The following is a 26,224-nucleotide window of genomic DNA, read 5'->3' as shown; positions in this document are numbered from 1 at the left end:
CGCTGGACGTTGCGTAGAGATTTGCTCACACAGAGAATGTTGGAGTGCTGGATTCAGTGAATGCAAACAGCACTGCCATTAAGCGAATAGCCACCGTTTCCTTCCAGATCTCCAGTTAGACCTAATTGAATTCATTTTTAACTCGATCGGAGCTGAAACTGCATGGAAGACCCCTTTGGCGATTTCGAGCCGCTTGAAGCGCCTGGAATCCGCAGCCCGATTTAGACAGTAAATATAGGCAATGTCCATGTCCACTAATAAGCGGTCTAATATGAACGACCCAATGGCACCGGTTGATCCAGTGAGAAGCATTACTTGAGAGGTGGGCTTTCTCTCTTCCAAGTCGTATATGCTTCTGAAGGACGGAAAACTGTCGACCTGGCGCTGGTGACCTTCTAGTGTGTGCCTTATTAGGGCTAGACGATTATAGTTGTCCCCGACAGGCACCAAGATCTCTGATTTTGCCCACCTGGCTAGGAGGTCCACAGACGGATTTTTGTAAATAAGAGCTGGCGAAATTGAAGCAATTGTAAAGGTTGATCGAATGGGGGTACTCAAGCGCAATCCCTGCAATGAGTCCATTCCGAGCTCAAAGAAATTGGTGTCATCATCAAACCGGGACCAGGATGTGACATTTGGAACCCAATGTATGCAAGTGACTCACTAAATCTTCCAGAGAGAGAAGTGAATGATTGATTTGCCTCTCTGGAATGGCCGCAATATCTGCGTCGCGGTAGAGAGCGTCAATCTCATCAGAGTAAAGCCGAATGGTACCCTCACGTTGGACTGTCCCCTTGCCAGCACGGAGCATGGGCTTCTCCGGATCTAAGATGAGAGCTTTTGCTTTTGATATCTGTGCATGTGCGGGGCAGTGACAATTAGCCTGATTTTACAACCACAAGCTCGTACAAATCGTCCATATGACTTCTAAATTCGTGTCTGACAGCAGGATGAATGCATGGTATTTCCATGTCTCAGTAAAAAGAGGGTTGGGGTTTCTTATCTGGGGAAACGCGGCGCAGTCACTAGAGCTAAGGGCAGAGTAAACTGGGATTTTAGATGATACCAATTCACCCACACCTTCAGGCAAGGCGCCACCCGTGTAGAAGAGGTATTAAAGCTTGGTGGCCACCGCATCAAGAGACCCTGGAGCATTCCCCAGCTCGCTAACAATCACACAATCAAAATTTCCGCACCTCACAGCCTCTAGGCAGCCATCCGTGGAAGGAGGCTTACTCGGGAGTGGAAGCACTGGGATACTATTCGCCAACATGGGAAGAACCAAACCCCATCCAATGCCCGCAGCCTGAGCTTATCAGTTGGTGTCCCTCACAGGAAAAGCTGGCAGGAAGGAGAAGAACTCCCCTTCAAAAAAAGATCATCAATACGTCTTGCCCTCGGGTGGAGGGAGGATATTGGCCTTGGAAATTCTCCACGGGAATTCGTGTGTATAGGTCCTGGGGTTCGGAATGCCTATAAATGATGAGCCGTCCAAGTGTATGTATGCAAAGATGCGTGTTTGGCTTATGCTTACCGGTAGATCCGGAGATAGCAGGCAACGGGATCTGCTTGCCTTGTAACCAGTTCGGATCGCTGTAGAGAAACCAGATCTATACCTGGATGAAATGACAGAGTTCTTGTTCAATGAATTGGAGGTCGTATCCACATACACTATCAGTGGCTCGACGGATAGCACAAAAGGCATGGAAAAAGCATAGTTATGACCCCGCGAGTATATAAAGTACATAAGATGTACTCCTAACCCCTTTCTCTGCGTCTTTTAGGGTTGCGCAGAAAGAATGGAAGAGTATAGATTGGTAAAGCTTTGCACCTCTCTGTACCGAGTAAAAAGGGAAATTATAGAAATCACCTAAAGGGTTTCAGTGAAAAGACCCTTCGGACCTATGAGAATCTACCCAGCTAGTCAGTAGATGATTATTATACGAGATGGACTGAGACAATACTCTCTGTAAGCATCAATTAAACAAATCAAATCTCATCCGAGACCATGTGTTCGGCCCAGCCGAGAAACTCTAGTATATCGTTCTCAATAGCTAAGCAACTCAAGCTCATTCCAGCTCCACTGCGGACTCCGTTAGTGCCCTAACTAGGTATTAATTCCAGCTAGATATCGCCAATGAAACCGGCGGTATTTGTCCACATGCTTACGGCGGACAAATGGGGGTCCACACCTTAACTGGGCTGCAGTTGGATACGACCTCAGGACCCTGTTGTGTATCACCTACTTAATTTGAATATCCGGATTCTTGGCCAATTGATGGGTACTGTATCTACACGTGTGATTCTGGGGATAAGATGTTTTTTTTTTTTGTTTTATTAGCGACGGCGGATCTAGCCGTCAGTCCACGGGTATAAACTGACCGCAGGCCGGCCTCTGATCGAGATGGTTCCTGTATCATTGTCGAGTTGTGGATTCCAGCACGCGACCATGAAGGCCCCGACTACCGCTGCTCTGCTCGTCGCTCTTACCGCAACGGCCGCCCAGGCTCGTCCGGTTGTCGACGATCGGTATCCCTATACCGGTCCCGCAGTCCCTGTGGGCGATTGGGTCGATCCTACGGTCAATGGCAATGGCAAGGGCTTCCCGCGTCTGGTCGAGCCTCCTGCGGTGAAACCCAAGTCGGCCAATCCAAGCAATAATGTCAACGTTATTTCAGTGTCGTATTTGCCGCGTGGTATGAACATTCACTACCAGACCCCCTTTGGCTTGGGTGAGGCGCCTTCCGTTCGCTGGGGAAAGAATCCTCACCACCTGGACAAGGTTGCCTATGGGTCAACCCACACGTATGCTCCTCCACGTCTTCGAGAAAATGAATGACAAGGCTGATCTGGAGTTAGCTACGATCGGACCCCTTCTTGCTCCGAAGTCAAGGCGGTCACCCAGTGCAGTCAATTCTTCCACGAGGTCAGCCTCGAGAAGCTTGACGCTGGTAAGACTTACTACTACCAGATCCCCGCCGCCAATGGGACCACCGAGTCCGAAGTCTTGAGCTTCAAAACTGCCCAAAAGGCCGGAGACAAACAGCCATTTACCGTAGCTGTGCTCAATGATATGGGCTACACCAATGCCCAGGGAACCCATAAGCATCTCATGAAGGCGGCCGAGGAGGGAGCCGCTTTCGCCTGGCACGGCGGTGACATCAGTTATGCAGATGATTGGTACTCTGGTATCTTGCCTTGTGCCGATGACTGGCCCGTCTGCTACAATGGCACCAGCACCGAGCTCCCAGGGGGCGGCGCCATTCCCAAGGAGTACAAGACGCCACTCCCCGCTGGCGAGGTTGCCAACCAAGGAGGTCCCCAAGGAGGAGATATGAGTGTCCTGTACGAGTCCAACTGGGATCTCTGGCAACAGTGGCTGAGCCCCGTCACGACCAAGATTCCTTACATGGTCATGCCTGGAAATCACGAGGCTGCCTGTGCCGAGTTCGATGGTCCCGGCAATACTTTGACTGCTTATCTCAACCACGATATTTCCAACGGCACTGCTGCTAAAGCCAACCTCACCTATTACAGCTGTCCTCCTTCTCAGAGGTAGGAATCGCTACATATGAAAGTCCGCTTGTACGGCAAGCTAACCAAGAAACCAGAAATTTCACTGCGTACCAGCACCGTTTCCATATGCCCGGAGACGAGACTGGTGGTGTTAGCAACTTCTGGTACTCCTTCGACTACGGCCTGGCCCATTTTGTTTCTATCGATGGCGAGACCGATTACGCCGACAGCCCCGAATGGGCCTTCCAAGAAGATGTCACCGGCGATGAGAAGCTTCCTACCGCTTCTGAAACGTACATTACCGACAGTGGCCCCTTCGGCCCCGTTGATGGTAGTTTCAAGGACACCAGGTCGTACGCTCAGTACAAGTGGCTCAAGAACGATCTGGCCTCTGTTGACCGTAAGAAGACACCCTGGGTGTTCGTCATGAGCCACCGACCCATGTACAGCTCCGCCTATTCTTCCTATGAGAAGCACATTCGCGATGCCTTTGAAGGTCTTTTGCTTGAGTACGGTGTTGATGCTTATTTCTCTGGGTAAGTCACGTCCACCTTATCTCTCCTCTATGTAACAGACACTAATCGAGTGATTGTCAAGTCACATTCACTGGTATGAGCGTATGTGGCCTCTTGGTGCCAATGGCACTATTGATCGCCAGTCCATTATCGACAAGAATACCTACCGCGCCAACAACGGCAAGTCGGTCACCCATGTTGTCAATGGCATGGCCGGAAACATCGAAAGCCACAGCGTGCTCAGCAAGGGCCAAAGCCTGGCCAACATCACCGCCCTCCTGGACACCACTCACTATGGTTTCAGTAAGTTGACTGTCGTCAGTGAAACCGCTGCCAAGTGGGAGTTTATCCGAGGCGATGATGGCTCCCTTGGGGATTACCTGATGCTTGTTAAGGATGCCCCTGCTCACGGAGGCCATGGCTCAAAGCCCGGACACCCTGGCGAGCCTCAAGGTTGCGCTGCTCCTAATTAAATAACATTCATGTCAGCGCATTGGGCAGTAGATCACCCTTTGTAATATAAACCCCAAGGTTCTCCGTTTATTCATGCCTGTTTAATGTGTGAGGGTTAGCTTCTAATTGTTGATCAGCTAGTGGTCATGAGATTTTAATAAATGTATCTAGAATACATCTCTTTACCTCCCACCTATTATGTATGGGTGCACGTTTAGGAATTTATCTACCGAATTTATCTCCCTTCGTAGTTCTATTTCTGTCATCACTATTAGCAACCACCCATCATCATGTACGAAGACAGAATGCACATACCCAGATTCGATCAGGATGAGACTATGTTTACCACGCGGGCAGGCAGTACCAAACATCTCGACCACGGGCAAGGGTTTACATATCTACCAACAGGTGCTGGAGAGGCCGCAACTACGCCTGATCGTCGAGTAACCATGCTCAGACCGGTGGAGCCGCAGCTAGGGCGTACAGGAACAGATTCATGCTTGCTGGTTATGGCCGCGTCCATCCTATCTATAACACGCGCTGATGATACAAACCCTGGGATTAAGAATAAGTGTCGGGAGCGAAGCGGAGGACCGTCAGTTGCCCCGGTAGAGTATCGCGAAGAACCGTATTAACATCATCAGAGCAAGAATATAAATAAATTTCAATCTTACAAATATCCATTGAGATTTTTACAAGGCTACGAAAGAAACGAGATCTCAGTTATGACCTGACAAGAGTCTATTTTTAGCGAACGTTACACATCGTCGCGGCTGGAAACACGCTGCTCGCTCCTGGCTCTTTCTATACTAGAATATCGAGTATGTCCTCCGGAAAGTCAAATTATATATTATTGTCGTCCCACGTTCCATGGATAGATATACTCGCCGCCTGAAAACTGCAGACCTCCCTACTTCTCGGTCCTGTATACCTCCTCCGTCGAATCGAAACCCCATTAAGCGTCGTGTATTGGCCTGTGTCCGGTGTACTCAGCTTCGATGACTGTTCGAACCGTTCCAAAGCAACGTGGAATGCTGTAGGCATTCAGCTCGCCGTGGTCGAGCCTGCCTGCACATCGCTTCAACGGTTCAGGTACCGCCTCACTGCCATACATATTTATGCAGGTATGTGTGCTACCTATTGGAGTATGACGCGTATCATTCCAATGGGAATACGAGGTTCTCTGGGAAAAGCATCGAACGAACTTGCCGGATGTTCTTTGCTTGTCGTTTGCGATTTTGTTTTGCGGTAGTAGCTGGCTATTGAGTCACAGCATGGTGGTCACTGCGGTCGAAATGTAACCATCGGGCCAATGGTCTACATTAGTAGCCAGTAGTAAACATGTACCCCTCACAAATTCAAATTCCAATTTGACTATCCGGTAACTCGTATACCATGGCGTCCAATTCCAAGTGCGCCTCTTTGGCCTCCAGCTCTGCCTCTTGGCTCTGCAGGCCTTTTCGAGAGATTGCACGCCCTGGCTGTTTATGCTTTCTCCGCATCATCAATAGCCAGAAAATGAGGAGGCCAAGCACAACTAGTCCGCCGACGGTTGCACCAACAGCAATGCCTGCCTTGGAGCCACTAGATAGCTTGCTGGACGTGGACGAGGGCGAGCTGGTTGGTGGTGTCGACGACGGGCTACTGGTTGAAGATGTCGACGTCATGGTAGCTGTCTTGTATAAACTCATATCACTGGCCTCAAACTCAACGGTGATAGGCTGTCCCCACATTTGATAAGTTCCTGAAATACTTGTGCTTGTGGTGTAGTCGGCGGATCCAAATCCTCCAGCTCTTGCTGCGACACTAGTAGCGCCGGTATAAGTCCCCAGACAGCCTTGGTATCCGTTACTCTCATAGTTCGGCAAGTCCCTGGATAGCTTTCATGGTCAAAACTGTTTACTTGGAAAGGCCGGGACGGAAAATTGAAACTTACTCCGGACAACAAGTTGCCGTAGTGGTAGAGGAGACGACCAAGATGGGAGACTGCGTTACATATCCATGCGGACAAGCTCCGGGGCTGAATACCACGTTCGCTGCGATGCGACCGGCTTGATTAAATCCGGTTGGAAAGCAACGTGTATCTCGATAACCTAACAGCACATTTTGCATTAGGATGCCGCTCGTGATGTTATTGTATGTGGACGCTTCATATGTCCAGCTGGACGAGCACGACAATGGCGCGGTAAATACTGTTGAGAGAGCAAAAGTAGTTGTGCTCGCGGTGGCTGTGGTGGTGGTGGTGGCTGCTGTTGTTGTTGATACTGCAGTAGATGCCATGATGATGGTACGATATTAGACTTCGTTCCGTATGGAGTAGACGCACATGAAAAGGAAAGGAAAGAGGTTGTGATGTATTAATATGTCCTAGGGGGTGGTGAATAGTGCCCTCATTCCAATAATAACGGCTTAGGACCGGCGCGTACAGCCAGACTCTTTGGCCAATAGAGGGTAGATGAAGCGTATCTCCTAGGTAGACCGAACATTCGTTCAGCCAGTTAGAATGACCGCTGTTGGCGCCGAGATAGCTGCAAAAGAATTTGTTGGTGGGAAAAGCTTAGCAAGTCTACCCAGAAGAGGTATTGACGGTGCCAGTTGGAAGGCTACTGAATTGTAATATGAACCCCCATCTAAGCGCTAATTTTGTATGAATTCTTTGTAGATACTTAGAGTTCTAAGTATGTCCTACCTGAGTCAGTAACCCACACCAGCCCTAGGCAGTGGCGGCCTCTATAACTTGCTGCTCATATCATATATTTCCCCTCTCTGAAATGAAACCAAGTGCCTTTGTGATGTAAATTGACCCTGTAAACTCTCGCAGACCAGCAGCCATCACCGGAGAGCCGGGTTCAAGCTTGGATATTCATTCCTCAGCAGTTCGGGAATAGGCATGCCAACTGTAGCTGCTTTGTTCCCAGTGTTGATCCACTGACGATCAGGACTCAGAAGCAAAAAGGGGGCGTGAAACCTGCCAAACATATCCCTTCGCGCCGGTTTCATTTCAAGAGGGATGGGCGCTTGCAGATATGCAGGATGGTATCACCCCCAGCAAGGCGCTAACCACTAACCTACCTATGGGCGCCAACCCATAATAGGTACGTCTGACCTTAACACCGTATGTCGTGGGGATAGCCATCAATCCTGGTCGATAATTTTGAGGACAAGCAGCCTATGGCGAGGGCTCGGGTTATCCTGTGCGTGGCTGGCATCAGCAGGCAACGGCTGGAAGATAAAATATGGGATGTTTCTCCGGATCACTAGAAACTCTGAAGTGAAATTTATACTGCAATCAGTATTATACACAAGGTTACTCAAATTTGCTCCTGGCTGCAGCATATTCGCGGCCGAATATCAGGAGAATGTCAGAATATTCAGTACCGCCACAGGTTTTGACGGCCAGAACGGAACAAGAATAATTCGCGAGAATGTAATTTGCCTAAAATCTGATCCAAACCCCTGACCGATTGGGTGCCGAGTACGAAATTTGGCTGCCTAAATATGTGTGATGTCTGTATATAGTCCGTCACCGCCAGAAGTATTGTATGCTCTGACGGACTCGTCGTTGAACCTTCAATTATTCCCCAGAGGCCGGCTGTTCATCATCTCTTAAGGCTTGACTTTTCAATTCCAAGTACGCCGACATGTCCTCCCACATTCCCACCCTCCTCCGTCCAGTGATCGCCCTCAACGGCTGGACATTCGTCGTGGAGGGCTGGATGTATGCAACACGAATTCCGGTCTTTAGAAAGCTCAAGGTTGCATCTGATAACACTGTCACCAAAAGCGACCTCGATCAAAAGACTCCCGCGACTGTTCGGTGGAAAGCTGATAATTTCAACAATCTGCTCGAGCAACCAACCCAGTTTTACGCCGTCGCACTGATCCTGGCATTTGCGCGCCGGGGGGAAGATAATCGGATCGACAATACCCTTGCCTGGACGTATGTCGGCGTTCGAGTCTTACACAGCTTGGTCCACTGCACCAGTAACAAGGTTCGGCGAAGATTCAGCTTGTTCGTGATCTCTTCTGGTATTCTGGCTGCGATGACCGTGCGAGCGGCCTGCCTTGTATTTTAGACCTCTTGCTTCCCGATTGACCGATTGAAGTCGGGTTCGGGCTCCTGCTGGAACTGACCATGTGGCATTGTTTACTTCCTATTCCAGGGAATTGTGAATTGAGGTTTTTGTGAATTGTAAGATAGGTCGCATGGAATTGTGACCGGATGGATAAACTTCTCTTGTATCTTCGTTTCTAGGGACTCATTGCTACACACACGGAGCCATCCAAGGATTCGGTCATTCTGGTACGTATCCCCGGAAGTTGACTATGCTATGGAATACAAGGTCATTTTGAAGAGGAGAGCTTGATGGGTTGTGTCTACTATTGTTACCGTGGTGATACATGCTGTGGGCTTTACGTTTAGTATTACGGCCTGGTTAAATAGGGAGATAAGACAAGGCACGAGAACAAGCATTGAGAAGTAACGATTGAAGCTGGATATAGTTCCTCCCAGCATCCCGCAATTGCAGCTGTCATTAATGTATAAAATTCGTTCGCGTGAATCCCCCCTGCTTCCCATGGCTTCAAATTTGTGGCCCCGCCTCGTTTAGCAATGAGCCCGATGCCTAACTATCATTAGTCCAAGATCCACACTGACGGCTGGACGGCCCTTGCTTCGACGATAATGAGCGAGAGCATCCTGGTAGGTATTGCCAGATGTAGAATTGACCTTAGTGCGATTGCCAACAATGCCTGTGATAGAGCCGAGCATGACAAAAAACTGTATATTGGGAGACAAGAGATGATGGAGAATCCATAACCCATAAATCTTGGGTCTTGTTACATTTCTCCACTGTTCATGGGTCATATTGTTATAGATACAGACTCATCTAGAACTGTAGCACATTATATGACGCCTTTGATGAGCGGCATCTCTTCCGCGCATTGATCTAATACTTGGCGCAAGGCGGATTCTTCAGATAGATCTGCTGCGTCTAGTCTCGTTTTGCATTTCTCTGTAGTGCTCAAGAGGCTGGTTAATAGTACAGAAGATCCGGGAGCCAGAGATCCATGATTCTGCAAAGCATCAGGGTACGGGTTCTCGCAAATATCCTAGAATTTAGAGTAATCGCGGCCATTTTTAGCCTGGATACGCATGTGAAGTGGGGAGATTGCAAGATTGATGTGCGCCACGGCAATACTGCGTTCCTGGGGTGGTTTGCGGTATACGCAGAGAGCCAACCAATGTTGGGAATACCTTGGAGAGCAGATTGATACAGGGCTATAGTGTGGACTGAAGTCCAGCGTGATTCTACCCAAAGTCTAATATATGCCATCATTACTGATCATATGTAGAGTCTTCCCAGTCCGCCATGATCCTTAAACCCAGGCATCCCAAGTCAGACCGTATCTGGAATACGGAACTGCTTCCTGTGGACCTTCTGATTCGGGAATATACCCTCGTTCGCAACGGTCAAATGATACCTTGGGTTGAAAGGGATAGAACGAGTCATACTGCGACCTGAGTGCATCTTGTAGGCTCTGAACAGACCCGTCCGGGTGTAGGACGCCCCAAGGCTCGATGCAAGACGCGCCTTTGCAGGACTTAAGGACAAGAAGAATGGCATCTAGGCGTGAGATTACCTGGAACAGGGAGTACCCGAGGATCGTGTTCTCTTTTGCATCGTTTAGCTGTCGTGGCGATGAGAGCCAATTCTTCATCTGATACGGATCGCTCTTGGAATCATAGGTTAGTAGATGCAGATCGGATAAAAGAAGACTTGGAAACTCACCGAAAGATCATACAACTCATGCACGTTGTTGCACCAGACAGAATAGTAAAGGTTATAGCCTTCGCCAATAATCCGAAGCGATTTGTACGTATGATTTGTGACAACGGGCGAAAACCCAGGAGCTGGTAGTTGGTGAGAGAGGAAACTATAGTCAGCGGTCAAGTTCCTAAGATATGCATGACTCCACGCTCACCCAAAGCACCTTTTTCTCCTTCCAAATATGATAGACCCCAAAATTCGACAGTTACATGCTCATGCCGTGTGTATTCGTGCCCTCGCCCTGCAAAGAGGGGAAGAGGTGTCCCGTCAAAGTCCTCCCGCAAAGGTATCTGTGCCAATTGAAAGATTGTCGGCGCAAAGTCAATATGCGTGGTAACAGCATCCTCAGTTCGACCTTCCGGTATTCCTGGGCCTCGAATAAAAAACGGTACGCGGATGTCCTCTTCATATCCGCATGTTTTGCCCGGAGGCAAGCGGTGTTGTCCAATGTGGTAGCCGTTATCAGAAGTGTAAATAATATACGTGTTATCCAGCTGGTTACTGTCTTCAAGTCGAGTCACCAACGCATCTACCAGTTCATCCACGCCCTGCAGTGCACGCAAGCGTTGGCGATAGAAATGGTCGTGGTATTGTAGCGTCGCCTCATCCTGTCGGGGGAGGTCTCGGATCCAACTCTCCCCGCTTGGCTGGTATATCTCATCAACAACCTTGGATATTCATCATGAAAGGGGGGGGGGGGGGGGATTATCTCACCTCTTCCGGGTTAAAGTTGTCGGTTCGGGGAACAGTTGCACCCCTGAATAAATCTTTATGTCGGTCCAAAGGAATGGGCTCTGTCATGACCGTGGATGACTTTCCCTTAAGATCACCGACATCCACGTTGGAATGTGGAGCGATGGGTGCAACAGCAAGAAAAAATGGACGACTGCCATCCAGACCATCTTCCAAGAAACCCAAGGCTTTCTCTGTGGTTACCTCCATGGTATGTCGGCCTTCATAGCTGACCGGTGCATCGCGGTTGCGCTGATAGGTTGAGTTTAAGTATGAGTAGGTGAAAGGATCCAGTAAAAAGTCCGACCCAGTAAACCCATTCACATATGGGCTATGATAATTGTCTACCGTGTGGGCATTGAACAGTTTCCCGGTATAATAAGTGTCATACCCGGCGTTTTGCAGCCACACTGGGAGGAAGTTGTCGTTGAATCCTCGCGCCACAAACTTGGGATAGCCCCCTGAATCCAGATTAGATTGCCTTTCTAATTTCTCTGTCGGGGTGCGTTTTAAGGCGGATTTCACCCGAACATACCGTATGGAGGATTGACGTCCGTGACATTAGTGTTGTGAGCCTGAAGCCCGGTCCAGAGACTCACTCGGGAAGGGCAGCAGACAGCAGTGGTGACGAAATGGTTACTGAAAAACGTCCCTTTGTCTCTCAAGTGGTGTGTTATGTGTGGAGTAAATTCAACAGAGTCCAACTTGAGATCCTGGTCGTCCGTGATTACAAGAATGATATTCGGTTGCTTTGCCCTAGCTATTCCCGAAGCCTCTGGACGAACGGGACCAAAAATGTGCTGCAGAGCATCGGGTTGCAGAGTCAAGGCATTGACAGCGAGGAACAGGCCAAATACGACCTCTAAGAGGCCAAATGGAAGCTTCATGGGGAAGGAAGTCTGTTGGCAATTACCGCAAGACTGGCCTCGGGCGGGCCAATTCAGTTATTCTCGCCGCTTGAAGTCCGTCTCACTCGACCCCCATTCCTCGAGCGTCTTAAAGTAAGAGATGTCGACCGTCCTCGGCAATATATGGCAGGTTTCGGCCCCTGAAGGATAAATGATTTTGTTGTCGGCTAGATTCTTGCGTTACACAGGCGAGAGATCTCAGGGGAGGTTCATGTAGTAATGAATTTAGCTTATGGCTATGTGAAGAGAGAACGGGAGGAGCAGTTGATATGATCGGAATAAACCTCGATGCCTGGGTGTCATCATTCTGGGAGACGCCAGACGGTAGCCGTAGATCTAGGTGGATGGCGCAATTTTAGGGTCGATGGGTTGATTTCCGCTGCTTGAATCGGGCATCGTAATAACAATAGGAATGAGGACTCTGGATGGAGTGGAACTAGTAGTTATTGCACCGGAATCCATAGGGATCTTGATCATAAATCAGGTTATCTACTTGGGCCAGAACCCTAACCCTATAGCCTACAGTAAATGTGCATCCTCGGGACATTTTTTAAAATTTGCCGGAGAGTTCTATATACAATCATCAGTCTACCTTATTAACATGCACTATCCGGATCCTTCCTTTCATGAAAACCTCCCCCTCCAACGGCACTGTCTCCACGAGCTCTTTCCCATCCACCAGGGACCATTCGCCGCTCTTCTTCTGGGCTCCTACCACACCGCAGGGCCATGAAACGGGACCGCTAATTGCTGAAGAGAGACCGCGATCCTTAATTGAGACATGAATCATCTCATATGTTGGACGGGGAGTGGATCCTGGTTGCTTGTATGCGAGTGGTGTTCGTTTAGAAGTGCCTCCAAGGACAGACTCTAGAGTTTGAGTGAAGCCGCCCGTAGGGGTCTTACCCAAAGCCGTGGCCCATAGCGGTGTTGCGTCGGTCTCAAGTGTAGCAGGAGGTATATCGAACAGGTACCCCTCTACGTCAAAGCTAAGTTGATTGTACTTTGTGCACTGCGCGACCATCCATGCTAGGGCAATGTTTGAAAGACGCGGGTCGTTGCCTCCTCCGCCGATATCTGTATGCACCCCGGAAAACCAAACCTGTAGAAGCTCCTGGCCCTCTGCGTTATCGGGGCTATGCCAGAGCGTTGGTTGATATGCGGTACGATTCTCATCGAGGGCCAAGGCATGGAAGGCGTATTTGACTTCCCTAGAAAGAATTGTGTTGTGAAACTCAAGCTTTTCCCCCAAAAATCGACCGAGCCAGCTTTTATGAAAACCAACCGTGTCCCAAACGCCTACAATCTCGACTGTAAAGCGTGGCAGCGGGTCTCGAAACCCGAGCTGCCGGCGTTTCTCAGGACTATATTCATCTACTTTTCTGCTGTAGAAGTCGTTATACACGTTGGTAAAATTGTCCATCCCCCGTGGTGTCAAAAGTCCCAGCTGACAGACTATTCCGGCGATGGCTCGAGCTGTATACGCACCGCGCGAGAATCCGAAGAAGTATATTTTATCACCTTCATTGTAATTTTCGGCAAGAAAGCCATAAGCGGCTCGTACATTGGCACTGAGTCCAATGCCTGTAACTCCTATTTGAAACAAGTTGAGACACCTCAGCACGTTTTTGGGTTGCATTATCGCCTCCCACAGACGAGCTCTTACCTCCGAAATACTTGTCTCCAATCCCCGTCCCTACGCCTTTTTGATAGTACACGATTTGCGGAATCTCTCGTGTTTGGCCATCTTCCTCGACAATAGCTGTCCGGCTCAAGGCTCGGGAGATGCGAGTGACGTTAGAGGGCGGTTGATCGGAATCTGCTGTTGCGTCCTCCCAGGTCCCTATACATACCGTTACTGTGAGATGGCTGGAAATGCTAAAGATCTATGAGACAAGGGTGGGAATCTAACCGTCGCAGCATACTATGAGTCGCTTGCCCGTTTTAAATGCCATAGGTAACAGCGAAGGGGGAGAAAGTTAATGAATTAATGATAATCTACGGAACGAAAGTCTGATCAGACATCGCGCAAGGGTTTGGGGCCCTAAATGTACATCAATTTCTTCCTCTTCATTGAATAGACATCCAGGATCAATAGATCGTCGTGCATCCTGGGCACTCAGCCCGGCGGCGAAGAAGTTCAGCTGTTAGGATACGAGATTTGGCAGCAGCTGAAGATTCGTAGCCAGCCACCAGCAATTCGGGTAACTGTGGCCGAGGCGTGACTACCTGGCGCCCTGCACTTCATATGATATGTAAGAACATCTTACGACGCGGAGACCTTGGATGCAGATCTACAGAAAGGCGTTCGTCCCAGGCCTCGAGAACCACAGACCCCTTGAAGAACATGGAACGTGTCAAATTTATTGGGTAGAATAGCAATAGCGTCCGCATGAGCCCTATCGAGCTAAATAAACTACACATGTAGCTCGTCCGGAGTAGTTGCCTCGGGTATCTCCTTCAGCCTTCCTAGGCTAGGGCTCTCAGCATCACAGTGTGGATTGCGACACCACAAATACACAACATAAGAGTCATTCCCTTGGAAACCGCAGCTGAGATATCCTCAAAGTTATGGTTCCAAGAGGCCTTTACGCATGGTGTTGTCTGGCTTTTCGACTTTGACATAATTAATTTCACTCCTGGTCTGGCGGAAGTGCGTGGTCCCGTAACGCAGAAGCTCAGCAAAGGTGCCGGGTTCAATGTCCTTGCCCTCATTTTCTTTTAAATCCCACAAGAGGCCTAATGCAGGGGCTTTGGTTAGATTTTTCCCGTGGGTAATCTTTTGCATACTGCATTGCGACAAAAAGTGCCAAACGACCTGGTAAGCCCTTTTGTATTCGTCGGATTCCGGATCTGCGTCCACACGCGTCGCAAGAAGATTAAAAGCGTCTTCACCTTTGTAGCCGATCAGTGACTCAATGCCCCAATTCTCGCGAAGCACGTCGAACCAGAGGATATGATCCTGCGCGTAATCTGCGCAACTGAAGCCATCCCCGGCATCCTCCAGGAGGCATAGACGTTGCCAGGCAACGACTTGTGTGATATACTCAAAGACGGTTCTGGGCTCGACATCAAACTCCCAAGCGAATCCTCGCTCGATTGATTGAGAAAAGTCCTGCTGCAAGACAAAGGAAACCAGTGGGTTCTCTAGCATTCCCTGGTAATTTGTGCGGTTCCTCCAAAGATGCATAAAAAGTTCATGCCAACGTTTAATAAACGGATCGGCTTTCCGGCTGGCGACAAAATGATTGGCCATCACCGTTCCATACATCCAGGGAACACTGATCTGGAAGGGTGTCCCGGGGTCTTCGAGCTGGGACCAGCAGATGCGATCGATGGATCGGGTCAGAATGATGCCAACATCCATGAAGACACCCCCGAAGAGCGTGAGACAAGCACCACGCAAGAAGTCCGCGCTATGTGGTCCGACATAAGGACCATCCATTGTGCCTTGTATAAAAGTGTCCGGTAGCATATCGGGGGGGATGTACTTGAGCGCATGGTTCGGAGAATCAGGAACCGTATCCAGTACGCGGATGGTCCATGAAGGGCCACAAATCCGATGCCAATCCACTACGTTACGCCGGCACCATGCGGGCATGGCCTCCACGCCTGCATGCCAATATGCCCAGATATTTTTCTCCGATGTTACAGGTCGATATTGGCAAAGCGACTGCAAAGTTTCCCGAGCGGATCGGGTATCTTTTGGCCCCACATACTCTAGGCTGTTCTTCAGCTCATTCGGTATTTGGTAGGTGGTGATAGGTAGTGACATGGTGGTCGAGTCTTCACAACCAAGATCAATATTGAGACAAAAGATGGAGCAGGATAGGATATAAGAAAGAAGAAACGTTGCCTTTGCCTCTCACAAACTAACCGGGCATCATTTTATACTTTAAGGTTAGATACGTGGTTAACTGTGTCCTTTACCGTGGCCGTCACCATATACGGAGTATGTACAATCTGGATCATATTAGGCCTTCCATTTCAGCCCCAAAGCCCCATTCCGTGTCCAACGAGGATTAATAATACATATAATGATGCCCGCGGGGGCTGGCACGAAGCTGCAGCTCAAAGTCAACATTCTGCGGAGCAAGTCGACGGGTGACTACTGGGTCGCTTACTGAGGATGCGCCAGCTGAAGACTCGTGGTGGGAATTTGTCTGGAGACTGCGCCAGGCTGGGCAATCTTGTTCATTGGGGCCATTTTGTTGAATATAGTAGTTATGTCGTGTTGGTTCGGATGACGAATTCAACCTATAATTAACCACATTATAGCACTTAGTCAAGATCCTAGCTAATAACTAGTTAGTTAGTTACGCCATGAGGGGGGTACAGTTATCTAGTTACTACTAATACAGAGTATAAAGTACTTAGTAGTATATAATATTAAATACTTTCTTTAGCAGCTTTCGCCCACTCCATTAACTTAGGTTTGCCCTGATGGATAAATGGCATACTCCATACTCCAAGTTTGCTACACCAGGTTTATCAGGATCGTGCGTTTCTCTCACCCCGGGGCGGCCAGTACTAATGGAACATAGCCATTCTCTAATTAAGTTGGGCTCCGGAAGCCAGAAGGCTGACGCCCACTGCTGAATTGGGTGTTTTATACGGAAGGGCTTCGCGCTAGGAGGAGACATATGAACAGGATTCTACTGGCTGAAAGAAACTCGCGTACTTTACTAAATTAAAAGGCAATGAGTTACCACTGAGTTGGTCTATTTATGAACTGTAGACTTCCGCCCATCTCATGGCCTTTTTGTGGGCTTCATATTCCCAGAAACATCCAACGGCTGTGTGCACTACCTCGTATTTTATCGAGTTGTTTGATAGAGAGCTACTCTGGAAGAGCCTGTAATGTAGAACAAGAGTGGACATATACCTATGGATGGACTTGCCCTGCTAACTGTGAGTTTTGCTTCCGGGAATGTGGAAAAGAAGTAACAAGGGGAGTGCTAACTTGTAATATTCCAGGGCTTCCAGCTATGAAAGACAGTGAATCACTGCGCTACCTACTGTAGTTGGGATTCAGAACAGTCTCAGCGCCCACTATATTAGGCCGGTCAGTTGTCCCCGGTCTAGTTCCAAGGCAATCTCATAGCTTCGTATCAAAACAACACCCAACTTGGTCTCTCAGATGGAGTTGTTGGGTGTGGTGTCTTGCATGTCTATGAGCCACGTCTCAACTACATTCTGCAGCCCATTGGCATTACTATCAAGGACTTGGTATACACATAAAAAGCCGAGGAACGGTAGGTACATAAACAGGCAGGGAAAGAGAATCAAACTATTCCGTCTACACGAACAGCGGTCTGGTTGTATCCGCCGCAAGCTGGCTAGAACCACTACAATTGGCAAAGAAAATCTAAAAAAAGATAACACTCTTCAGCCAGCGAGAAGCCAATGGGGAGATACTGAACTATTCATGCTTATCATTGGGCTGTCGTGGATGTCACCGAAGAGAATCCAACCATCGGATACTTATCCGTGGTATCTTGTTTACCAGCCTGAGGGAAAGTGATGATTAGCCATGCACACATTAGAAGTTTTTCTGCGTTATTAATTTTTCTGGTCTGGAAGCTCTGGTCCTTATCAATATGCAATGTGTGAGTCATTCGTTTGTGATTCTGCTAAACCTCTAGTTGAAAGCAATATATATACCTGTTAACTGGTCTGCTGGCGACGGTCAGCCGGTCTTGAAACCGGACCCAAGAGTGGAACAATGACCGAAAATCAGCCAGAAAGCAATGCACAGCCAAGCGGCAATGCAGAAGATGGCGAGTTTAGTCGATTTTCCAGTCGCAGAAAAACTGTCATGGTTGTAATTCTAGCTTGGACCGGATTGCTCTCTCCTATGGCAAGCACCTCGGTGCTATCCGCGGTTCCCAACGTCGCAGCCACGTACCACACTTCGGGTTCGGTTATAGGGCTAAGCAATGCTTTATACTTGGTGTTTATGGCTCTGAGCCCATGTTTTTGGGGTCCTTGGTGTCAAGCAATTGGACGGAGACCAGTAAGACCCTCCAAGCTCGCGGTGACGCAGGGAAATACTAACGAAGCTCCTGTGACAGTCCTGCTTAGCTAGCAATTTGATATTTTTGGGGTCCTCAATCGGTACGGCTCTGAGCCCGAACATTGTCGCCTTCATGGTGTTCCGTATGGTCACTGCTTTCGCTGGTACAGCGATTCTGGTGATAGGGCCGGCTGTAATCCGAGACCTATACCGTCCCCTTGAGAGGGGGACGGCCATAGCATGGTTCTATACTGGGACTTTGGCTGGGCCAACAATTGGGCCATTACTTGCCGGTGCTATTGTGACATACACCACATGGAGAGTCATCTTCTGGCTCCAAACTGGGCTCGCTGTTATTTCATTACTCGGAGTGTTCTTCCTGCTCCCAGAAACGTTGAGTGAGACTGCACCAAGGCCGCTACAGGGCCTCTCACGCAAAGAGCAGGGAAAAGTTTTACTAGTTGTATCAAACCCTTGGCGGGTCCTCACTCCCTTTAAGTACCCCAGTTTATTGCTCACAGCGATTGCCAGTGGTTCCTTAATCTGGAATCAGTACGGTCTCTTCACTCCGATTCGATACGTCTTGAACCCCAGGTTCAATCTAGAGACCCCTCTCCAGTCTGGCCTGCTTTTCTTGGCCCCTGGAGTTGGATACATGGTGGGTACCCTTGGTGGCGGCCGATGGGCCGATTACACTGCGCAGAAATGGTTCAAGCGAAGGGGTGAAATCTTCGTCGCGGAGGATCGCTTATATTCCTGCATTCCGTTTATGCTCTTTGTGCTTCCAATCTGCATGCTTATATATGGATGGTCGGTTGACAAGGAATTTGGGGGTCTCGCCGTGCCAGTGATATTCATGTTCCTCCAGGGAGTCGCACAGCTTTTCTGCTATCCAAGTTTGAACACGTACTGCCTCGATGTAATGCCAGGGAAAAGTGCAGAGGTCATAGCTGGAAACTTTTTCATTCGGTATATCTTTGGAGCCGTTGCTTCTGCCACCGCAATTCCGGCGACTGAATCAATAGGCGTTGGGTATTTTAGCACGATATCAGCAGGGCTCCTAGTGCTAGGAGGCCTCGGGATATTTGCTACTACTCATCTGGGTCAAACGTGGAGAAAGGTTGGATCTGATAGTCTGGTATAATATTCCGGTAGTAATATTTTGACCATAATCAACGAGCTGGCCGCCTGGAGTATGACTCTTGTGGTTTCATTGGTCCAATAAACGCAATTATGTAGTCTATCTCCAGCCCTTTTTCAAACAATTACAATGGGGACGAACAGGTGCAATAAACTGAAACATGTGGCATTAGCATCGGAAACTAGCGATTATAGCCAGCCATTTAATGGTAATACTTCAACCAGACCTCAACTCCGGTGATATCTCATTTGAACTTCCTGGAATACCATATGTATATTTTTGTGGAGTATAAGAAGCTTCTTTTAGAAGATATTATCTAGTTCGCTAGTTCATAAAGAGTCATATACAATGCAAAGACTGCAGGGTGTAATGCTAGCTGTGCTGTGATAACGAGATCCTCCAGGCAGTGTACATAGTAGGTAAATCCTGGCCCTACAAGATGCGGGTCTTATAAAGCCCATTATCTGGTTTAATATAGCTATCAAAAAGATAGGTAGACACAGGCCCAAGTTATCTGAAAAGAATATTGATATTATTTTAGTGAGGTCCCCCAGACACCCACGACTTCGACCTATAGAGTACATACGATAGGATAATTTTTCTCTCTCCTAATTACAGCCGTCACCACCATTTTCAAGCCTGTATTTCCCAAGAGGGATCTATTTATTCCATTCCACACGGCCCATGACAGCCATCAGTATCAGCTAGGAGTGGCCCAGACAGGCCTCATTTCCTCCGTGGAAATGCTCATTGTGGAGATATATGGAGTGCAGCTACAGCCGATCATTGACGGCATCATCACAGCTAAGGGTCAGTCTATTTTGGACTTTATACCAACTCCCATTGCGCTGTTGCCAGCCTCATAACTTTCTTTGACGGGTCAATATTGTCGACCGATGTCCCAAGCCTGGGGCCGGATATGCTCGAACAAACCTACAATAAAATCGATTCCAGCAGAGAATGCCTTGGGGGTGAACGCAGAGGAGACTCGTACAGCGCTGGTCTTTGTGTACCACGCGACTCGGGATAAGATTATACAGGACAGCAATGCCTCATCCGTGGTCGAGTCATGATGTAACAATGGAGCCAGCGTCACGTTTATGATCTTCGCAATGGGGGACACGCAACGACCGAAATCATCAGCCTGCTTGATGCGGTTAACTTTGTTGAAAGCGCGTTTTCGGGGATAGTGAGTAGTGGCTGCTCGTCGAATACGGAACTAACCAGTTTACTCAACCACATTGGCCTTGGAATAGAGCCGGAGCCAGTTCTTGTGGCTCTTATTGACGCGCTTGCGGTTGCTGGTAGCAAGGACTCGAATATCGTTCAAGACATTTCCACTCTGAGCACAGTGGTTTTATAAGGGATTCCTCGGCAGACTACGCTGCTTCCAACCTGATCTGCCAACCTTCAATGTAAATAACAATTATACTGAGAGCTGCGGGCTAGTTGTGGTCTATCTGGAGCTATGCTTCGTGTCTTCTATACTGCAGCTAAAATCTATACGTCGCCGGCTCTATATAGGTACATCAGCAAAGAGTTCAGCTAACCATACTTCGCCCCAGCAGCGAGACCAATTCGGTTGACCAATTCGGTTCATGTTGAGGAGTGGAATTGGAGCGCCAAAGTCCATTTAGCCCAGAAGAAAAACTCCTTAGTGACTCGCTAACACCGTTGTGTATTTCCGGGCCACCTATTCCACACTTTAGCTGTCATTTCCTCCGTTTGTGCAGGCTTACCCGATCTCATCCTCTGTACTTCCAAACATGCGGGAAGCAAGCGAAGAAAAAACCAGGATTCCGGATTTATCGGGCCCCGCACGGAGTTATAAAGGCTCTGATACTCTGCAATTCGTTCTACATTAACGCGTTCGCAGGCACCTGTTAACTCTTAGTAGTCCGGGAACAGACGAAGAAGATACCGACTGATAAAATGCCTACTTTTCTTGGAAAAGATATCGGGGCCACTGGTCTCGGTCTGATGCGTATGTTTGACAATGAGTTTGAAATACATATACTTTCCTCGCCACGAGCAGCTAACAAAGTATAGGCTTCACTCTCCCTGGAAGTGTTGTGAGCGATGAGACTGCCTTCGCCGTCCTTAGGGCTGCTCTAGACAATGGTGTCAACGTCTGGAATGCTGCTGATTTTTATGGTACCCCAGACAACAACTCCCTCCACCTGCTGCAACGGTATTTCGCTGCTTACCCATCTGACGCCGAGAGGGTTGTCCTTACTGTTAAGAGCGGGGTTGCGGATATGCGGACCTTCTCCATGGATTGTTCCCCTGCGGCTGTCCGTCGCTCTGTTGATCGTGCCAATGCTATTCTCGCAGGCACCAAGAAGATCGATCTGTTTGGGCCTGCTCGAGTAGACCCAGATGTGCCAATCGAAGAGACCGTCACGACATTGAAGGAATTAGTTAATGAGGGCAGAATTGGTGGCATTCAGCTGAGTGAGGTAAATTCAGAGACCATAATGAGGGCGCATGCAGTTGCCCGGATAGATATGGTAGAGGCCGAAATTAGTCTGTGGGCAACAGACGTCTTCACGAATGGAGTTGCGAGAACCTGTGCCGAGCTGGGTATCGTGATGGAGGCCCATACACCCCTAGGAGCAGGTATGCTGACGGGGAAAATCAAGAGCCCGGACGATATGCCCCCGAATGACCATCACCGGTGGTTTCCCAGGTTCCAGCCCGAGAATTTCAGCATCAATTTGGACCTGGTAGAAAAGCTTGGGCAGGTCGCTGAGGGAAAGGGTTGTACCCCTGCACAACTCGCTTTGAGTTGGATCCGGGCTCGGAGCGGCGCCAGACAATGGCCCATGATTATCCCTATTCCAGGGGCGAGCAGTGTGGGTAGAGTCAAAGAAAACAGTCTCCATGTGTCACTGTCTCATAAGGATATGGAGGAAATTGATGGGATCCTGAGCCGATGCCCTGTGGCCGGGGATCGCTATCCTGCAGCAGCAGCAAAGCTCAATCAGTATTAATATAATTCGATCGATAATGTTTACTTCGAACCCACAAGCCCATTATTGCCGATCACACAGCCAGGTTACCCGGAAGTAAGCACTACTCGGTAGGTACTCAGATACCCCTCGTAAAGTCGGGATAATGGCGCAAAGATGGCAGTTGTTTGCATTGGACCTGGTGATTAGTTAATGCTCACTAAACATTAGTTAATGTTGACCAAAACATGATACTGTATACATTTTAGCCAATCGGTGAAGTTTGACAGTTAACTACGGAGTAGTTAACTTGGACTAACAAGTTCGCTATTGAACACTTTACCTCTCTATCCCCTCTGACCGTCTGTAGGCAACGATCCAGGCATTTCGTTCGCAGTCAACACTACTTCCCTGCCGACGCTGGTCTAGTACATAGTCAGCATGATGAAGACGCGTCTCACCGACCCGCGCTGGATAAACATCTGGTAACGTCCAGGCCCTAAAGAGATCAGCGCAGGAGCTACCCGTCGAGTGCCCTGGAACCTCATTCAAGATATGGGGAGTGAAGTAGTCGGGTACGCGTGTTGGACCCTGCCAGAAGTACTGGCTAGCCAAGGGGACGTCTGGGATGGACCTCTGGAAGCAGTGGATATGGAAATTACAAAGAATGACTCATTTTCAAGTCAAAATTTGTCTTACCTTTTCCCTACAAGCAGATATCTACGTGCTGCTGGGCTTTATCCGAGCCGTGGCTTTCCACTGGTAGAAACAGTCAGTATACATAGCGGAACAGAGCCAGTTAAGACCCCGTGTCAGCAATGTCTGAATTCAGCACATCGTCGCTTCAGTATCCTTGATAGGTAAAACGTCACAAGCTTATCTTTTGGCGCTGCTTACCGTCGAGTAAATAATGGTTAGATTCCATAAGAACACTCCAAACAGCGCATATGACGGGCTGGTAGGATGCAGAAATCAAAAAAGAAAAGAACGAAGCAAACATACTCCGTACATACATCCCTTTAGCCTTGACAAGGAAATAATCCGAGGTTCTTGTAAACTAAATAAGCCACTCCGTACTTCTGAATTTCAAGCATGCTGCCATGCCACTCATACTTCTATGGGTCTCAACGACGGGGGTGCGGTTTTGCCGTTATCCGACTTCTTATGTATCTGCCAACCCCCCCCCCCCCCCCCCTGAGAATTTCTTTCAGCTTCAGTTTCGACATACCTAGGTATTTGAATGATGGAAACAATTTAGCCGGTCCGATGAAGTAGACCAAGATCTATCTTCCAATGCGTTTTTATCCCAAAGCCGACCAACGGCGCATGAGCCTCTCGCACCCAGCTATCCGCCACTCGCGCTTTGCAGTTCTCAGGGCCGCCGCCATCAACGGCCTCCTCCTTAGCTTACTCTTTCTGTCATTGTTTTCCTATATATTCGGGTCTCTTTACCAGGAAAACGGGCATTTTCACAACCTGAACGTGGTTTTCGTCGACTATGATGGTGGTGTAGTCAGTACCGCGGTCCGCCAGGCGTACCAAGAGTTGCAAGGGAATAGCTTCCCGACCTTGATTGAGCACTCAGCATCCCAATACGGCCAACCTGCCGCTCTGCAGTCTGCAGTGTGCGATATTGATTACTGGGGAGCGCTATATGTCTCCCAGAACGCCTCCAGCCGCTTATCCGAGGCTCTGGGCGGCGGCGAGGCTGCGTCATTGTACAATCGCAGCGATGCTCTGACTTTTGTCTGGAATGAAGCCCGATATTCGACGGTCATTGATTCCCTTGCGAATGCTATGAACACGTTATCATCCACTGCAGAGGCTGTGTACACGCGTATTAATGGCACGGGCTCAGTTGCGCTTCTGAACGCCAGCGATCCCACCGCAATTTCAATTTTTGCCAATCCCTGGGAGCTAGCCTCCATCGATATTCAGTCAACCGTCCAGGGATCACGTCTGATCTATAATACCTTGGTTATTATCCTAATTTTGATCCAAGAATTCTTCTTTCTGGGCACCATCAATGGTCTCTATGCTCAATTCCAACTCTTCGGGCGTATCTCAGCAAGACGCATAATTGTTTTCCGCCTGCTGATTTCGGCGTTGTACACGCTGGCTGGCTCCTTATGCACAGCTGGAGCTATTTGGGCATTCCGGGCTGGGTGGCATGTGAGCGGAAAGCAATGGGCTTTGACATGGCTTATTCTGTGGCTCTTTGCTCATCTCAATTTTCTTACCTTGGACGTCTTCACGGTCTGGCTACCTCCTCCCTACGTCCCGATGGCCCTTATCTCGTGGGTGATTCTCAATGTCACTTCGATCTTACTACCGTTCGAGCTATCACCAGCGTTCTACCGTTGGGGTTATGCCCTCCCTGCACATGCAGTGTTTCAGGTTCTCATCGATATTTGGTCTGGCGGCTGTAATCCGCAATTAGGGTATGCGCTACCTGTTCTATTTGCCTATGAGCTATCCAGCGGGGTTTTAAGTGGAATTGGTGTCTATCGACGGTCTCACTATGCTGTCATTGCAGTAGAGCGTGAGGAAAAGGCTTTTCAAGAGAAAATTGCGGCAGCGCTGGAAGATCACATGCAGGAAGCAGCATCAGAGCCGGAAGAAAAGACAACAGTTGGCAATTCGCATGAAGGTCGTGATGAAATTGGGGAAGAGATCGGGCGCACAAACACTGCACAGAGAGTGCGGAGGCTTGACACCATCTCAGGCAGAGAAGACCTCGCTGACAGAATCTGGCGGGCGACCTCTGGGCTGAGCTCTGAGCAGACAGATTTGATCAGAAAGGATACTCTTGGACCCTCATTTGATTTATCCTACAAAGCGTGAGAGGTGTGCCAATCATGGGCTGTTTCTGAATCGTGGAGGCGTTTTTATTGTACCTAATTAGCTACATCAGAAAATACTACTCATGGGCAAGATAGAACCGGGCAGCTATAAGTCTGCTAGAGCTCACAGATTCCACAGTTGCCCTCCGCTCGATTGGCCTCGAGGACTGCCGAGTTGCACCCATTCATAGTGGGATCACAAACTAATATCGTTTCCTTTCAGCATAATCCAGAGATATATCCCCCCCCCCCCAACACAATCTGACATTGAACGTGGCAGGATCTTGTGGTTCGACAAGAGGCCGTGCCTGTAGGCCATTTCCTGGTGGTACTTAGCCATGATGGTGTTGGATTGTTTGACAATTAAAACCAGGTGTGAAGGACAAATCCCTGGCCCCGGAAGATGGTGTATATTCCTTCCATACTGTGGACAGTGTAAACTCTGTCCCTAGGATGCCAAATATTGAAACGGTGGCAAGAATGGCCACCCCATCGCCGATGCCTAGATTGGTATAGATGTAGGGGGTTACAGTGATCAAAATGGCTGCCGTTACGGACTTCATGAAGTGATGCGACATATCGAGGGCATGATGCAGATTTGAAGACTAGGAAATTCGAACCGGTAAATATAGCGATCCCGACAGTAGGAACTCTCCAATGAATAGATTGACGAGTCGTCTATTGAGGCGATTGGAGCTTCTCGACGGCGTAGAACTACTCAGCATGCTGGTAATTAGTGGCATGATTGCCCTCGCCCGATGCCAGTGTGGCATAATCGAAATGCCATCTTCAAGGCTTATAGGATAAGTACAGCCTGGCTTACATGATGGTTGTCCCGCTGTGTGCGAATGACGCTGAGCTCGTTCGTTCAGCACGGCAGAAGATGTGGAGACTGGCTACTGCTACGAGACTACAAAGGGGGCGAAGAAGACCGAATCAACATCCCAATCAGAGGAATAATGCGGTGTATCCTACCTGGCGGATGAAAACAAAACAGTGCACATTACTTCAGGTGAATCGTGATGCTTAGTTCTCGAGAAATTGACGGCAATGGCGGCGTCAGTTATGACGCGAAGTGAGGTAGGATGGAGCATGTAATTCTGTATGTCTAACTAGTATCTAGTAAAGAATCAGCATTGAATAAAGCGAGAAAGTTGAGCCCGATGTCATAATGTCTTCATGTGGGGGCAACTAACTATCTCTTCTCTGATTCTCATACTGCAATTGCATAATTACTCCGCACATGAGTCTGAAATGTACTCAAATATTGAGCATACAGCATACCTAGATAACTTCTGCGCACAGAGAGAGACATTCG

At 48.8% G+C, this 26,224-nt stretch overlaps 13 protein-coding genes across 13 annotated transcripts; 6 read left to right on the top strand and 7 right to left on the bottom strand.

The window, feature by feature from the left end:
- Nucleotides 1–78: 78 nt before the first annotated feature.
- On the bottom strand, nucleotides 79–1,705 carry P175DRAFT_0531814 (uncharacterized protein; the record flags this gene model as incomplete). Its single annotated transcript, XM_040899903.1, has 6 exons — nucleotides 79–567; nucleotides 665–853; nucleotides 1,237–1,306; nucleotides 1,389–1,473; nucleotides 1,535–1,593; nucleotides 1,671–1,705. The coding sequence occupies 6 exons, from the start codon at nucleotides 1,703–1,705 to the stop codon at nucleotides 79–81; spliced, it is 927 nt and encodes a 308-aa protein (XP_040751869.1).
- Nucleotides 1,706–2,435: 730 nt separating this feature from the next.
- Nucleotides 2,436–4,711, top strand: P175DRAFT_0478312 (purple acid phosphatase family protein). The gene is made up of 4 exons (XM_040895356.1): nucleotides 2,436–2,805; nucleotides 2,860–3,555; nucleotides 3,612–4,052; nucleotides 4,114–4,711. Exons 1-4 carry the CDS (start codon nucleotides 2,450–2,452, stop codon nucleotides 4,502–4,504), a joined length of 1,884 nt encoding a protein of 627 aa, XP_040751868.1. The 5' UTR covers nucleotides 2,436–2,449; the 3' UTR covers nucleotides 4,505–4,711.
- A 1,131-nt stretch (nucleotides 4,712–5,842) lies between these two features.
- P175DRAFT_0492829 (uncharacterized protein) lies at nucleotides 5,843–6,764 on the bottom strand (the record flags this gene model as incomplete). The annotated part of the gene is made up of 2 exons (XM_040895919.1): nucleotides 5,843–6,356; nucleotides 6,421–6,764. 2 exons carry the CDS (start codon nucleotides 6,762–6,764, stop codon nucleotides 5,843–5,845), a joined length of 858 nt encoding a protein of 285 aa, XP_040751867.1.
- Nucleotides 6,765–7,768: 1,004 nt separating this feature from the next.
- Nucleotides 7,769–9,013, top strand: P175DRAFT_0501094 (MAPEG family protein). The gene has a single exon (XM_040897091.1). The coding sequence runs from the start codon at nucleotides 8,126–8,128 to the stop codon at nucleotides 8,558–8,560; it is 435 nt and encodes a 144-aa protein (XP_040751866.1). The 5' UTR covers nucleotides 7,769–8,125; the 3' UTR covers nucleotides 8,561–9,013.
- Nucleotides 9,014–9,090: 77 nt separating this feature from the next.
- Nucleotides 9,091–9,357, bottom strand: P175DRAFT_0478307 (uncharacterized protein; the record flags this gene model as incomplete). The annotated part of the gene is made up of 1 exon (XM_040895355.1): nucleotides 9,091–9,357. Exon 1 carries the CDS (start codon nucleotides 9,349–9,351, stop codon nucleotides 9,091–9,093), a length of 261 nt encoding a protein of 86 aa, XP_040751865.1. The 5' UTR covers nucleotides 9,352–9,357.
- Nucleotides 9,358–9,688: 331 nt separating this feature from the next.
- On the bottom strand, nucleotides 9,689–12,014 carry P175DRAFT_0546198 (sulfatase family protein). The gene is made up of 5 exons (XM_040900401.1): nucleotides 11,579–12,014; nucleotides 11,030–11,528; nucleotides 10,464–10,962; nucleotides 10,277–10,398; nucleotides 9,689–10,220 (listed from the first exon to the last, which is right to left on the bottom strand). The coding sequence occupies exons 1-5, from the start codon at nucleotides 11,932–11,934 to the stop codon at nucleotides 9,864–9,866; spliced, it is 1,833 nt and encodes a 610-aa protein (XP_040751864.1). The 5' UTR covers nucleotides 11,935–12,014; the 3' UTR covers nucleotides 9,689–9,863.
- Nucleotides 12,015–12,538: 524 nt separating this feature from the next.
- Nucleotides 12,539–13,910, bottom strand: P175DRAFT_0531806 (T6SS phospholipase effector Tle1-like catalytic domain-containing protein; the record flags this gene model as incomplete). The annotated part of the gene is made up of 3 exons (XM_040899902.1): nucleotides 12,539–13,548; nucleotides 13,622–13,798; nucleotides 13,868–13,910. 3 exons carry the CDS (start codon nucleotides 13,908–13,910, stop codon nucleotides 12,539–12,541), a joined length of 1,230 nt encoding a protein of 409 aa, XP_040751863.1.
- Nucleotides 13,911–14,432: 522 nt separating this feature from the next.
- On the bottom strand, nucleotides 14,433–15,730 carry P175DRAFT_0478305 (glycosyltransferase; the record flags this gene model as incomplete). The annotated part of the gene is made up of 1 exon (XM_040895354.1): nucleotides 14,433–15,730. The coding sequence occupies one exon, from the start codon at nucleotides 15,728–15,730 to the stop codon at nucleotides 14,525–14,527; it is 1,206 nt and encodes a 401-aa protein (XP_040751862.1). The 3' UTR covers nucleotides 14,433–14,524.
- Nucleotides 15,731–16,985: 1,255 nt separating this feature from the next.
- Nucleotides 16,986–17,580, top strand: P175DRAFT_0217482 (uncharacterized protein). The gene has a single exon (XM_040892616.1). The coding sequence runs from the start codon at nucleotides 17,096–17,098 to the stop codon at nucleotides 17,477–17,479; it is 384 nt and encodes a 127-aa protein (XP_040751861.1). The 5' UTR covers nucleotides 16,986–17,095; the 3' UTR covers nucleotides 17,480–17,580.
- Nucleotides 17,579–19,115, top strand: P175DRAFT_0478303 (putative MFS transporter; the record flags this gene model as incomplete). The annotated part of the gene is made up of 2 exons (XM_040895353.1): nucleotides 17,579–17,971; nucleotides 18,030–19,115. Exons 1-2 carry the CDS (start codon nucleotides 17,681–17,683, stop codon nucleotides 19,113–19,115), a joined length of 1,377 nt encoding a protein of 458 aa, XP_040751860.1. The 5' UTR covers nucleotides 17,579–17,680.
- Nucleotides 19,116–21,044: 1,929 nt separating this feature from the next.
- On the top strand, nucleotides 21,045–22,105 carry P175DRAFT_0516180 (aldo/keto reductase family protein; the record flags this gene model as incomplete). The annotated part of the gene is made up of 2 exons (XM_040898895.1): nucleotides 21,045–21,096; nucleotides 21,162–22,105. The coding sequence occupies 2 exons, from the start codon at nucleotides 21,045–21,047 to the stop codon at nucleotides 22,103–22,105; spliced, it is 996 nt and encodes a 331-aa protein (XP_040751859.1).
- Nucleotides 22,106–23,306: 1,201 nt separating this feature from the next.
- On the top strand, nucleotides 23,307–25,005 carry P175DRAFT_0478295 (SNG1 family protein). The gene has a single exon (XM_040895352.1). It carries the CDS (start codon nucleotides 23,357–23,359, stop codon nucleotides 24,905–24,907), a length of 1,551 nt encoding a protein of 516 aa, XP_040751858.1. The 5' UTR covers nucleotides 23,307–23,356; the 3' UTR covers nucleotides 24,908–25,005.
- Nucleotides 25,006–25,023: 18 nt separating this feature from the next.
- Nucleotides 25,024–25,484, bottom strand: P175DRAFT_0531800 (uncharacterized protein; the record flags this gene model as incomplete). The annotated part of the gene is made up of 3 exons (XM_040899901.1): nucleotides 25,024–25,109; nucleotides 25,163–25,228; nucleotides 25,277–25,484. The coding sequence occupies 3 exons, from the start codon at nucleotides 25,482–25,484 to the stop codon at nucleotides 25,024–25,026; spliced, it is 360 nt and encodes a 119-aa protein (XP_040751857.1).
- Between the last annotated feature and the right edge of the window lie 740 nt (nucleotides 25,485–26,224).

Source organism: Aspergillus ochraceoroseus (assembly GCF_002846915.1).
Source record: "Aspergillus ochraceoroseus IBT 24754 chromosome Unknown P175scaffold_4, whole genome shotgun sequence".
NCBI classification, from domain to species: domain Eukaryota; kingdom Fungi; phylum Ascomycota; class Eurotiomycetes; order Eurotiales; family Aspergillaceae; genus Aspergillus; species Aspergillus ochraceoroseus.
Note: the sequence above shows the minus strand (reverse complement) of the source record. Positions and strands in the feature narration are given on the sequence as shown.